General features: G+C 37.1%; 1 protein-coding gene across 1 annotated transcript; it reads right to left on the reverse strand.

Annotated features, from left to right (window-relative positions):
• Positions 1-7,546: 7,546 nt before the first annotated feature.
• LOC122254472 (tubulin alpha-1A chain) lies at positions 7,547-11,204 on the reverse strand. The gene is made up of 3 exons (XM_043018151.2): positions 10,805-11,204; positions 8,960-9,182; positions 7,547-8,812 (listed from the first exon to the last, which is right to left on the reverse strand). The coding sequence occupies exons 1-3, from the start codon at positions 10,805-10,807 to the stop codon at positions 7,686-7,688; spliced, it is 1,353 nt and encodes a 450-aa protein (XP_042874085.2). The 5' UTR covers positions 10,808-11,204; the 3' UTR covers positions 7,547-7,685.
• Positions 11,205-13,492: the final 2,288 nt, after the last annotated feature.

Below are 13,492 nucleotides of genomic sequence, written 5' to 3' on the forward strand. Positions count from 1 at the left end.
CATTCATTACATCTTTTTTTTAAATAATTTTTAAGATTAGATCGTCGTTTATATCGTTTAGTTTCTTCCCTTCTTACTTCTGATACAAGATTATGAACGTGAGTATTCTTACTAATTTTCAGTCCAAACATCTTCAAAGTTCCCGCTCACTTTTGAAATCTATTCATATTCACCTTTGATGAAGAACACGCTATTCAGCAGCACATATACAACTCATGGAAACCACCTGATTTGTCCCTTTTTATGTTTTGCTTTTCAGAAAAATGTTCGTAGTTTATATTCCTGATATATATATATATATATATATATATATATATATATATATATATATATATATATATATATATATACACATATTTATATATATACATACATATACATAAACATATACATACACACGATTTATTTTCCGTCTTTCAAATCCGCATAGCAACCTGGCCTACCAAAGGCAATATAATTCAAACCGGTTTGTTCGAAAGTTGAGACAACATTCCTCAAACATTGTTTTAACCACTAACATTGCTTCATTTGCATATCTTTCGAGCATATTCCCATGTCAACTGGCAATTCGTTGATCAGCGTGCAGTATCTGTTATGAGCACCAGTAGTGTATAATTTTTGTTTTCTATACGTGTTTAAAGAAATGCGTTGCGACTTTACTTTTTTCAGCCATTTTTTTGCAAATTATTCCCAATAAATGCCAGCTTTCCACTCTTGGTAAGATAAAGAACAAAAATAATAGTGATAGTTGAAGGATGATGATGATGATGATGGTTATGATGATGATGATGATGATGATGATGGTGATGGTGATGATGATAGCGATGGTGATGATAATAATAACAATGCCAATGCTGAAAATTATAATAATAATAATAATAGTGATAGTATAATAAGAGTAATGATAATGATAACAGCATTAATAATGATAGCAATGACAATAATGATGCAGATGATGTGTTTGACAATAGTAACAGGAACCAGAAAATGAAACTAAAAGAAAGGACACTGATTATAACAAACAAAAAATTACCATTCTATCAAAATAACATCAATATTGCCAATGCTATCATTATTAACAACAGCAAAATTTAGTAATAACAATTTGAAAATGACTAGATATTGATGATGTAGATACTAATGATACTAATTAATATAAATACAAAATACACGATCATTAAAACAACTACAGCAATCCTGACGTGATTCATAATAATAACAAATACAAAAAATATATATAGAATCATCATCACAATATTGATACTAATATTGCAAAAATGAGTAATTTCAATAATAGCAACAACAAATAATAATGGAACCAGTAGTAATACATCTAATAATCCCATAAAAGGCGTAACTAAAGATATATAATAAACCAAAGACTAAAAAAAAACACACATCAACACGTACTAGTTTGTGCTTACGAGTTAGTTAAGCCGCGTAACGACTGGTTTTCTGTCTCTGTTTACCATTTCACTTTGAACAGGTTAATTTCGTTTCAGCTCGAACAGTCAGGAAAGTTTAAATTTGTTGTCGAAAAATATTGTCGTGAATCAAAACCAGCTTTGCATAAGCGAGCGGATGCAATGAACCCCATTGGGAATAAATTGTATAATCACGGTAATGATAATGATGGTGACGTTGATGATAACAATGGTAGATATGATAATCGTTATGAGAAAGGAAGTTATGATAACAGTATTATTGATGATAATAATGATAATGATAATAATGACGTTGATGACAATAATAATCATTATGAGAAAGGAAGTTATGATAACAGTATTATTGATGATAATACTGATGATAATGATAATGATAATAATGATGTTGATGATGACAATGATAATCATTATGAGAAAGGAAGTTATGATAATAGTATTATTGATGATAATAGTAATAATCATGATGATGATGATAATGATATTGATGATAACAATGACAATAGTCATAAGAAGTAGAAAAAAAACAGTAACAAAAACAATGGTGATGATACGAACGTAACAACAATAATGATAATGATATAAAGATAATGATAATGATAATATTTGTGATAATATATTGATACTGATAGTGATAATGATAACAAAAATAGTACAATGCATAAAGCATTCCAGCAGCTAAAATTATATATTTATATTCATATATATATATATATATATATATATATATATATATATATAATGTATACATATATATGTATATATATTGAATATATTTGTATGTAAGTGTGTGTGTGTACTCTATGTACGTACGTGCGTATGTATACATGCATGTGTATGTAAACACACACACACACACACATGATTTCTGGGTTTTCCCCATGTCTTGAAACTTACCTATTTTACTTTGCATTTGTACATTCTAGATGTGCCAGAGTTAACTGTCATTCACATTTTCTGATCATTTGACATTGTGAAAGTAGAAACGAAGACGTTTAGTTCAGCGGAACTGCTAATTTCAAACTAGCATTTTTCACAACACAAATATATATATGTATATATATATATATATATATATATATATATATATATATATATATATATATGACGGATTTTATGAATACTGACACGTATAAAGAATCTATGTAAGGGGATGTCATTGTAAAATATAATGGTAACATATTTAACTATCTAACTATACTTACGATTAAGCATTTTTTTCAGTATAGTTTGTGTATCAGTATTATTTGTCTGTCAATTCATATACATGTATTTATCTATCATCTCTGCAAAATCAAAATTACCTAGAAAGAAAAAATAAATAAATAAAGGAAAAGACATATCAAGTGATAAGATTTTCATAATAGAATTAAGACAATTTCATCAGTTTCGAATTCCGGAATTGGATCGGTTGATGTAAACAGTTTGAAAATTTTCCCTGAAGTGTTGACGTGTTTTTTTCTGTGATGAGAAATTTCCTTGTTATTTACTATCGTGTTCATATTGTTTGTAGAAAGTTTGCGATATTGTGCTTGAAGTATGTGTGTGAAGTGTGTTTAGTGATATAAAACGTAAGTAAGAAAGATATGAAGAAATATTTGATTGAGGACATAAAGAGGTGTCTAGGCCTATCAACGAAGTGTCAAGGTAGGTACTTATCTAGTGTTATATTGTTCTTATTTTGTTATTCATTGGCAAACTGCATTGTGGCATTTGTTCTTTGTCGATATTGTGTCATGTGATCAAGGGCAAGGATATGTATGTATTAGTATATTGACAGTTTTCCGTGTGTTTTGGTATTGTGCTTCAGGTTAACCGAAGAAAAACATGAAATAACCAATTAAATAATATGAAATGCAATATTAAACATGAAATGCAATATTATTTACAGGTTGTAAACATGAAATATAAACATGAAATGCAATATTATTTATAGGTTGTAAAGGAAAGGTTCTCCACCTTGTTGCTACCAAAGTCTTAAGTTGAAAAACTTTTAAAATCTTGATAGATTATTATCATGGATTTCCTTTCCGAGTATATAACACGGGAAGTAAATCAATTAATTAAATCATTATTTTTAATGACGTCATCAAACCGTCAATGTCGCTAATTGGTTAATGACATTTCTACAAATATCAATGACTATTGAGCTGCGTTAGTGTTATGTTTATCGTCAAAAAAATAACAATAATAAATAAATAAAAATAAATAAAATGATGCAACATGTGAGATACGATAAGCAAGTGTTCAAACAATTAACATTTTCCCTGTGAATCTACAATAAGATGTGAAATTAACACGTTAGATATTAATTCACCCCATTTATTAAACTGCGTGGGGGTGGGGGGGGTCATTGCACTGGTATAATTTCAGCATTTGTAAACTAATAAATATTTCCAGACTCTAAAGGAACACACATCCTTTGTGAACAGAATACATTAAACGGAACCACTGTAATGTGTGTCTGGCAGGCCTAGTAGTGGATTTTGTTTAATTGGTACGTGTTTTCGTTAGCATGTTTATCGGGAGGAGAGAGGCGTGAAAAGGGAAAGAGGGGAGAGAGAAAAGGAGATGAAAAAAGGTAGGGGAAAAGAACCAGGGAAAGAGAATGGATAAAAGATAGGAGAGGGGGGAATATAGAGATAGATATTAAGACAAATGAGAATGCATTTAAGATATTAGGAATGGAGATTTATTTAAGTCAAGCATAATTTACAGCTGTAGATGTTCAGAACTTCGATGTTGTATATATGTGTGTGTGTGTACATATACATATATATATATATATATATACATATATATATATCTGTATGTCTGTATATAGTTATCTATCTATATATTTATCTCTCCCTCTCTCTCTCTCTCTCTCTCTCTCTCTCTCTCTCTCTCTCTCTCTATATATATATATATATATATATATATATATATATATATATATATGCATATATGTATTACGCACATATGTATGTAATATAAATACACACACAAACACGCACACATATATATATATATATATATATATATATATATATATATATATATATATATATATATATGCAGTGGTGGGATTCAAAACATTTAAGAAAAGGTTCTCTCACTACAGGTCTTTCTAACAAGTTCTCTTACTACCACAGTCTCTAGCAGCAAACCATGCTGGCTGGCCTGATATACGTGTAAAGGTTGATCTTTGGTTTGCCACATGCTGTAATCGGACAAGTAATATTATTTTTTTAGTTATTTTTCCAACTTTGACAAAATGTCCCAATAAGGGTTAAAACATTATTGATACTGAGCAAACTGTATATAGCTAATGCTCGTTTTGAACCCTTGTTCGGCTCCAACTGGCAACAAATATGGTTTTAGTCCTTTTTTTGGCTGTCAATAGCCAGTAACAGACCTGTGAGGGGTGTGCCAAAATAATTTATAAGTAAAAGATGTCCATGGGATTAAAACAAAGAAGAAGAAGAAGAAGAGGAGGAACAGGAGGGAGGAGGGAGGAGGGAGGAGGGAGGAGGGAGGAGAAGAAGAAGAAGAAGAAGAAGAAGAAGAAGAAGAAGAAGAAGAAGAAGAAGAAGAAGAAGAAGAAGAAGAAGAAGAAGAAGAAGAAGAAGAAGAAGAAGAAGAAGAAGAAGAAGAAGAAGAAGAAGAAGTAGTAGTAGTAGTTTGAGAACTGCTGATTCAAGCTAACAACCGATTCTCGGGATTAACGAAATTCCAAGAACAGGTTTATGCGTGTTTGTTATAAGGGTTGTCCACATCTAATCATTCTCCCATGTGCCAATTCATCTATTTATTTATTTCAATTGCAAAGGGCACTGGTAAGTAAAGAAATAAGCAATAAACGTGCAGTAATGTATACGAAAGTAGGAACATGTCAGAATGATCACATGAGACAGAGAGCCAGATGACGTAAATGCATGCATACATTAAGCTAAATAGCATCCCATGAACTACATTATTCCGGAAAGAACAATAGATCTGAAAATGATAATGGCTGTTTACAGTCTTGTGTTTTCGTTGGTTACCAAATGAGCCAATCCGTTTGTTTGGCTAATCGACGATTGGAAATGTTTTTAGATGGTTTTCTCGTTTATTTTCGGTTCAGATTAGGTGATTATATATTAGATAATCTAATTGTATATTAGGTAAACGTGGACAGTTCCTAGATTTTTTTTTTTTTTTTTTTTTTTTTTTTTTAAATCTTGAAATCACTCAAAATCTTTTCCCTCTTTGGGATTTTGCAAGAATGTGTTACAAGGTACCACTGTATCTTTGTACTGTGAAATAAATATATGTCAAAATGGAAATGGAAACAAAGTCTATTATTGTTTTTCCCTGTCTGGTGTTTGCATGTTTGTTTTCCTGTGTCATAAAAACTAACTAATCATTTGTTTCAAATATATTTATTGTTACATACTCTGATTATATATTCCATAAACGTGGACAGTTTCTGGATTCTTTAAAATTTTGAAATTATTTAGGTAAAAAAAAAAAGTGATGCTTTTGGATATTCCAATAGCGCGCTTAATGGATATTTAATATAAACCAGGAAACTAAGCTATGAACTGTTAATTACATGTAGGTCGAAATGAAAAGGAAAACTAAATATATTATTTTTATCCTAAGATAGTGTTTGTATCATGTAATTACGTCATAAGAGCTATCTTTCGACATAGCACAATTTTATCCATAATTTTAGAGTTAGTTCATACTCGTACACATTACTCAACACGAGTCCATTTAAATGCCAAATGTGATAAACTCAAAACATTATTATGGTTGTATTTATCCCCAGAAAATTCTTTTATCTAACGGAATTAATGATGTAGACTTTCGCATTTATCACGTGAGAGGAGCGCATGCACATATAAAGGATTTTATTTGCAATTAAATGCAATAATTTGACAAATTGTGTTGCAAGTTCTAAATACACGACTTATAATGCCATACGCATAGTATGCAACATTTCCGGATGCATTTAAGTAGTCCCTACCACGTGTGAATATTCTTGCAATGTTTTTTTTTTTTTTTTTCTTTTCCAATTAACGCTTACACTCGGCCGTGAATCAACTTGAATTATTAATTAGACAGCGCATAGGCTATTGTCCCTCTGCGGGAATGATAGCATCATTATCATTACGATAGAGCCTACTTTACGACAGTTACTTAGAGCCATTGTACTATCTATTTTTCTGTGGGAGTATCTTTTTATTTGTGTTTATGTGTGTGTGTTCGTGTGTGTGCTTATTCATATGTATATGTATACATGTATTTATTTATATATAACTATACATATATGATATATGTATATATATATTATATTATATACATATACATATATAATATAATATACATATATGTTAGTTATTTACTCATTTCTTTATTCACACACACACGTATGTATGTATGTATTAACCCCACTCCATATGTACACATGTGAAGTTTTTAATTTTATGTATTTTTTACTCATCATTGTACACACAAATGTACGCACGCAAATACACCCATGCGCACGGATGTACATGTGTATGCATGTATGTATATCTCTCTCTCTTTCTCATTCTCACTCTCTCTTTCTCATTCTCTCTCTCTCTCTCTCTCTCTCTCTCTCTATATATATATATATATATATATATATATATATATATATATACATACATACATATATACAGTATATACATACATATATATGTATATATATATGTATATATGTATATATATATACGTATATACATGCATACATATATATACATACACATACATACATATATAAATATATATATATATAAATATAAATATATATATATTTTTTTATATTTATATATAATATACATACACATATATGTATGTATAATTATATATATATGTATAAATGTATAAATGTTTATATATATGGATATATATATTTCTACATATATAAATTTCTTTTTTCTCTCTCTCATTTACTGATGTATATAGTTAATGAATTATTTACTTATGAATTGCGTGTAAGTACCGTGCATGACTATAACGGTCTTTATAGAATAATAATTGCTGGCTTTTTAATCATTATCATTTTTTTTAGTTATTGATGGATAATGGTGGAGGAGGAATTGAAATATATCTTGCGTGAGAGATAATTTTATGAAGGTTCAAATAGATAATTTACGAAGGTAGTTGGTCAGATAAAGCTGAATAACCAATCACACCACGGGACGAAGGGCGGTCCATGCGTTGACGTCTTCGAGACAAGCTGGGTCCATCTTAATAATCATCGCCCTGTTCGTCGTCCTCGCCCACGGTGTCGAGGCCGACCTCCTCGTAGTCCTTCTCGAGGGCAGCCAGGTCCTCGCGGGCCTCGGAGAACTCGCCCTCCTCCATGCCCTCTCCGACGTACCAGTGCACGAAGGCGCGCTTGGCGTACATCAGGTCGAATTTGTGGTCGAGGCGCGCCCAGGCCTCGGCGATGGCGGTGGTGTTGGACAGCATGCACACGGCGCGGGACACTTTGGCCAGATCGCCGTTGGGCACCACGGTGGGCGGCTGGTAGTTGATGCCAACCTTGAAACCGGTGGGACACCAGTCCACGAACTGGATGGAGCGCTTGGTCTTGATGGAGGCGATGGCGGCGTTGACGTCCTTGGGCACGACGTCGCCTCGGTACAGCAGGCAGCAGGCCATGTACTTGCCGTGGCGGGGGTCGCACTTGACCATCTGGTTGGCGGGCTCGAAGCAGGCGTTGGTGATCTCTCCGACGGCGAGCTGCTCGTGGTAGGCCTTCTCGGCGGAGATGACGGGGGCGTAGGTGACTAGAGGGAAGTGGATCCTGGGGTAGGGCACCAAGTTGGTCTGGAACTCAGTCAGATCCACGTTGAGGGCGCCGTCGAACCTGAGGGAGGCAGTGATGGAGGAGACGATCTGGCCGATGAGACGGTTCAGGTTGGCGTAAGAGGGGCGCTCGATGTCGAGGTTCCTGCGGCAGATGTCGTAGATGGCTTCGTTGTCGACCATGAAGGCGCAGTCGGAGTGCTCGAGGGTGGTGTGCGTGGTCAGGATGGAGTTGTAGGGCTCGACGACGGCGGTGGCGACCTGGGGGGCGGGGTAGATGGCGAACTCCAGCTTGCTCTTCTTGCCGTAGTCGACGGAGAGCCTTTCCATGAGGAGGGAGGTGAAGCCGGAGCCAGTGCCGCCGCCGAAGGAGTGGAACACCAGGAAGCCCTGGAGACCCGTGCAGTTATCGGCGAGCTTCCTGACGCGGTCCAAGACGAGGTCGACGATCTCCTTACCGATGGTGTAGTGACCGCGAGCGTAGTTGTTGGCCGCATCCTCCTTGCCGCTGATCAGCTGCTCGGGGTGGAACAGAAGGCGGTATGTGCCGGTGCGGACCTCATCTGGGGACAGCGAAGGACAGACGTTATGAAACTAATCTACACACTGGTAAATGCTAACGAATGATATAATATGCATTGGTATATGCTAATCAGTGATTCAATACACACTTCGACAATGCAAAGTAACAAACACTCCAATCAACTCACCGACGACAGATGGCTCAAGATCAACAAACACAGCTCTGGGGACGTGTTTGCCGGCGCCAGTCTCGTTGAAGAAGGTGTTGAAGGAATCGTCACCACTTCCAAGGGACTTGTCGGAGGGCATGGAACCGTCGGGGGCGATGCCGTGCTCGAGACAGTAGAGTTCCCAGCAGGCATTGCCCATCTGGATACCGGCCTGGCCGACGTGGATGGAGATGCACTCACGCTGCGAAAAGAAGGGTGATTTACATTAGGCCTATTGATGCGGCAATTTGCTTTTCAATAACTTATGTAGAAAGATAGATATGAATGTGTGTGTCTTACACACACATCCACATAACGCACACGCGCGCACACATACGCCCGTACACGCACACGTACACGTACACGTACACACACACACGTAATATATATATATGTGTGTGTGTGTGTGTGTGTGTGTGTGTGTGTGTATGAATATGTGTATATATAATTATATATATACATATATGTGCGTGTACGTAAACTATGTGTATATGTATACACATCCATGCCGGTATTATTATGTGATCACTTGTTCATTCGGCCAACTCACTGATCCATAATGTGTACATAGTCATTAACTGAGAGAAAGAAAGAAAAATTCGACAACCAGAGAGAAAGAAAGAGAGAGAGGGAGAGAGAGAGAGCGAAAGAGAGAGAGAGAGAGAGAGAGAGGTGAAAAGAAGGAGAGGGAAAAAGACAAACAGAGAAACAGCAACACTAGAAAGGCATCAGACTCTCCCCCCACCCCCCTCTATTCCCTGTCCACCTCCACCGGCCTCTCGCCTCTCCCCCCCCCTCCAGCACCTCTCTCCTCAGCTGATGTCTAAACTAACGTTAGCGGAATAAAATAAAAAACAATTACACATGAAAAATACATAACCAATATATTTCAATATTCGCAACACATTAGCGATGACGGATCCATAATTTCTTTCTCCGCTAATCAGAAAATGACGATTTTATTGAACAGCCGGCAGGTGGCCCCGGTTCGGGTGGGAGGGGGAGGGGTGGAGGGGGGGGGGTAGCAAGTGGGTGTAACACTTTCTCTCGCCCGGCCGGTCTCTCTCTTCCATATCCGACATATGTTGCCTAATTTTGCCTACATATGAGGATACATTCACATACACAAGGTTTTACAATAAGAAAAATAGTATTAGATGAGTCAATGCTAGCGAATAGATATCTAAGTATGGATGATTAAATTGATCGTAAGTCCCAACGATAAAGATAAAGACACGTACAGTTACATAGATTGAGTTTAACGGTAAAATAGATACTGTCACTTGAATTTAATAGCGAATGATAAGCCTTACGTGCAGAAATTATAAGTTTTGAAGTAATTCAAAACTTATATATATATATATATATATATATATATATATATATATATATATATATATATATATATATACATATATATATATACATATATATATATTTATTCATTTATTCATATTTAAAGGCCCAATGTTATCTTTAATTTTGTTAAGCATTTTGTTTGGTAAATCATTCTTAACTTGATTAAAATAGCAGCAATCAATTGAAATCAAATCAAACGATTATCAGACTGATTCCGACTTTCATTCAATAAAAGCAATTACATTCCGAGGAATCACTTGAGCTTACTAACCCATGAATCATATCACCGCTAATTTGATCGTATTGGTAAATACACATTTGCAGTAATGAAACCGAATCAGCCAAAATTTCATAAAATTTAACCGGCTGTTTGTCACGCACTCTCTGTTTTTCATTATGAGTTATCGATGGCACTGAATCAGTTAGCGGGATAAAGGTCAATTTGCAAAGATAATTCAGACTTACCATTTTGTGGGGTTTTTGTGGTACGGGAAGTGGCGAAAAAAGGCAAAGAGTCCAGTCGCGTCTAACGATTCGGTGTTAGCGCAGCTGCGATCTGATGAACTTTGCCCATCCCGTCTTTATATACCCTCCGTGACGTCAGACCACGTGGGCATCAATCTGGGCTGTGATTGGCTGGCAACGCCCTGTGCGAGTAGGCCACGCAAGGAGTGTGGGCAGCACGTAGGATGTCTAGATATGCATGTGGTAATAGATGACGGATGGCAGCAATGGGCATTTAAATTGACACGTCGATTTACAGGGATGCAAATCCATAGCCGGGAAGTACAGGGGTTGGTTTCTACCTCCGTGTTGGTTTTCGTAAAGGTGACATCCTGTAGTTTGTAGCGCTGGAAGTAGAGTGGGGTCATGCCGTTCAAGGTGGGACTAGGATGAAAGTTAGGATGCCGTATACGGTGATGCCCGGTCCTTGTGTGAATCACCCCCAGGTAGGCGACATTTGGACTCACGTAGGCTGTAGTAGGCGTCTGTTTGTGTGTTTGGATGGCAAGACGAGGCATCAACTTTGGGCGTGGTGGCGTTTTTTTTCTCTCTCTCTACAGAATAAAAGGAAAATGACAATAATGAGGTTTCCATACGGCACATTTTTTCCTCCCTCTGTTAAAAATGACAATAATGAGGTTTCCATACGGCACATTTTTTCCTCCCTCTGTTAAAGCTGTTTACCGAAAACACCGGTCAGACCTGCCGTTAGGGATAGATTATCGCGCTGAAAACCACATAGGACCTTTAATCTCACGCATTTAAATCCTAGCTGTGACGCCCGCACTATGTGCTCCCCCACCCTCGACCCAACCCCGCCCTCCATACACCTACATACTCACCCAAGCCGGGGTTGAGCATCGCCTCGCTCCAGTGCTCCGCGGAAACCCCCTCTCATCAGCCCCTCGCCTTTGAAACCTGATTGTCTGCTCTTCTCCCTACATGCTCTAAGACCATCCTAAAAATAACATACTTTAATGGCATCCTTTCACAGAGTCAGTACTTTTCGGTCCAACCTACAACTTCCCATCTCCCTTTCTTCTTCTTTTCTTTTACCTCCCTTTCTCTTTACCTCTCATCTCCCTCTCTCCTTTCCTCTCATCTCTCTTTCTCCTTTCCTCTCATCTCCCTTTCTCTTACTTCTCATCTCCATTTCTCCCTACTTCTCATCTCCATTTCTCCCTACTTCTCATCTCCCTTTCTTCTTTCCTCTTACCTCCCTTTCTCTTTACCTCTCATCTCCTTTTCTCCTTTCCTCTCATCTCCCTTTCTCTTACTTCTCATCTCCCTTTCTCCTTACCTCCCACCTCCCTTTCTCCTTCCCTCTCATCTCCCTTTCTCCTTACATTTAATCTCTCTTTTTCCTTTCCTCCTATCTCCCTTTCTCCTTACCTCTCATCTTCCTTTATCCTAACCTCTCATCTCCCTTTCTCCTTTCCTCTCATCTCCCTTTCTCCTTACCTCCCACCTCCCTTTCTCCTTACCTCTTATCTCCCTTAATCATTACATTCCATCTCCCTTTCTCCTTACCTCTCATCTCCCTTTCTCATCCGCCCTCACCTCCCTTTCTCATTACCTCCTCCTCCTCTCCCCTTACCACTCATCTCCCTCGAGTCCTCATAACCACAAGCCATGATTCTCATTTTCTTCCTCCGGAAAGGAAGACACAAGGAAGAGCTTGGAAGAGCTGTAGAGAGAGAGGAACAACATTTATTCGATTTCAGGTCGTCTGCTAGTCTGCTCTGTACCCGTTTAATTCCCATGACAACAGCAGGCCAGGTGAGGGGGGCGGGGCGTGGGGCGGGGGCGGGGGCTTGGCATGTCTCCGGGTGACTATGTGGCTGACACTTTTGGAACTGGAATAGAGGGCTTTCTGGGAACTGCTGACGGAATCTTAGTTAGGTGTGAAAAAGGGAATAAGAGAGAGGGAAAATACACACACACCCAAAAAGAGATGAGTTCGTTTTGAAGAGGATGTTGACGAGGGTGTCTAGATGTTTTTGGGGACTTTCTATCTACTCTGGAGGAGATATTAAACCTGTTCTTCAGCATGAGTATTTTTTCTTTTTGTGTTTTAAAAGACGATCAGGTCATGACATTTAAGGTTTAATGTACAAAACCACAGAGTTAATGCTTAGAAATTGTGAATGATGTATAAATCTTAATCAGCTCAGTATAAAAGCCCGGTGCACTGACGTACCTTGCATTAAATACAAACTCAATAACGTACACACAAAAGAGGAAATAACCAACATTCCTCAATTTTCCTATTCTCCAGAAATAGAAAATAACAAAAAACAAAAAAACAAGGAAATAAGCGATTCGCCAAACCTTTAAACCTTTAGACCTTTAAACAACAAAAGGGATGTACTACTGCGAAAAAAAAAAAAAAAACAGGCATTATCCTATTCCATCGCCTACAGCACTGACGTCAAGGCTAAAGTTAGTGTACAAGTGGGAAAAGCGTGCTATTGTTTAATCCTTTTCTTCCCCATGTCTCTGTTATCGTTTCTTTCTTGTTTTACGCTTTTCTTTGTTGATTTATGGATAACTGCAATTACGGCATCGTTGCGTTAGAGCAAGTTTTATGAAGTGCATGGGGAATGCCGTGGCCTTACCGCAAATGTTGAAATTTACTGTGCACATGCT

Source organism: Penaeus japonicus, unplaced genomic scaffold (assembly GCF_977035675.1).
Source record: "Penaeus japonicus unplaced genomic scaffold, GWHDUDI00000001_assembly GWHDUDI00000018, whole genome shotgun sequence".
Classification (NCBI taxonomy): Eukaryota; Metazoa; Arthropoda; class Malacostraca; order Decapoda; family Penaeidae; genus Penaeus; species Penaeus japonicus.

Coding starts and splice junctions, on each gene's coding strand:
- LOC122254472 (XM_043018151.2), bottom strand. Junction 8,813..8,959: donor TCTTGAGCCATCTGTCGTCG/GTGAGTTGATTG, acceptor CGCTGTCCCCAG/ATGAGGTCCGCACCGGCACA.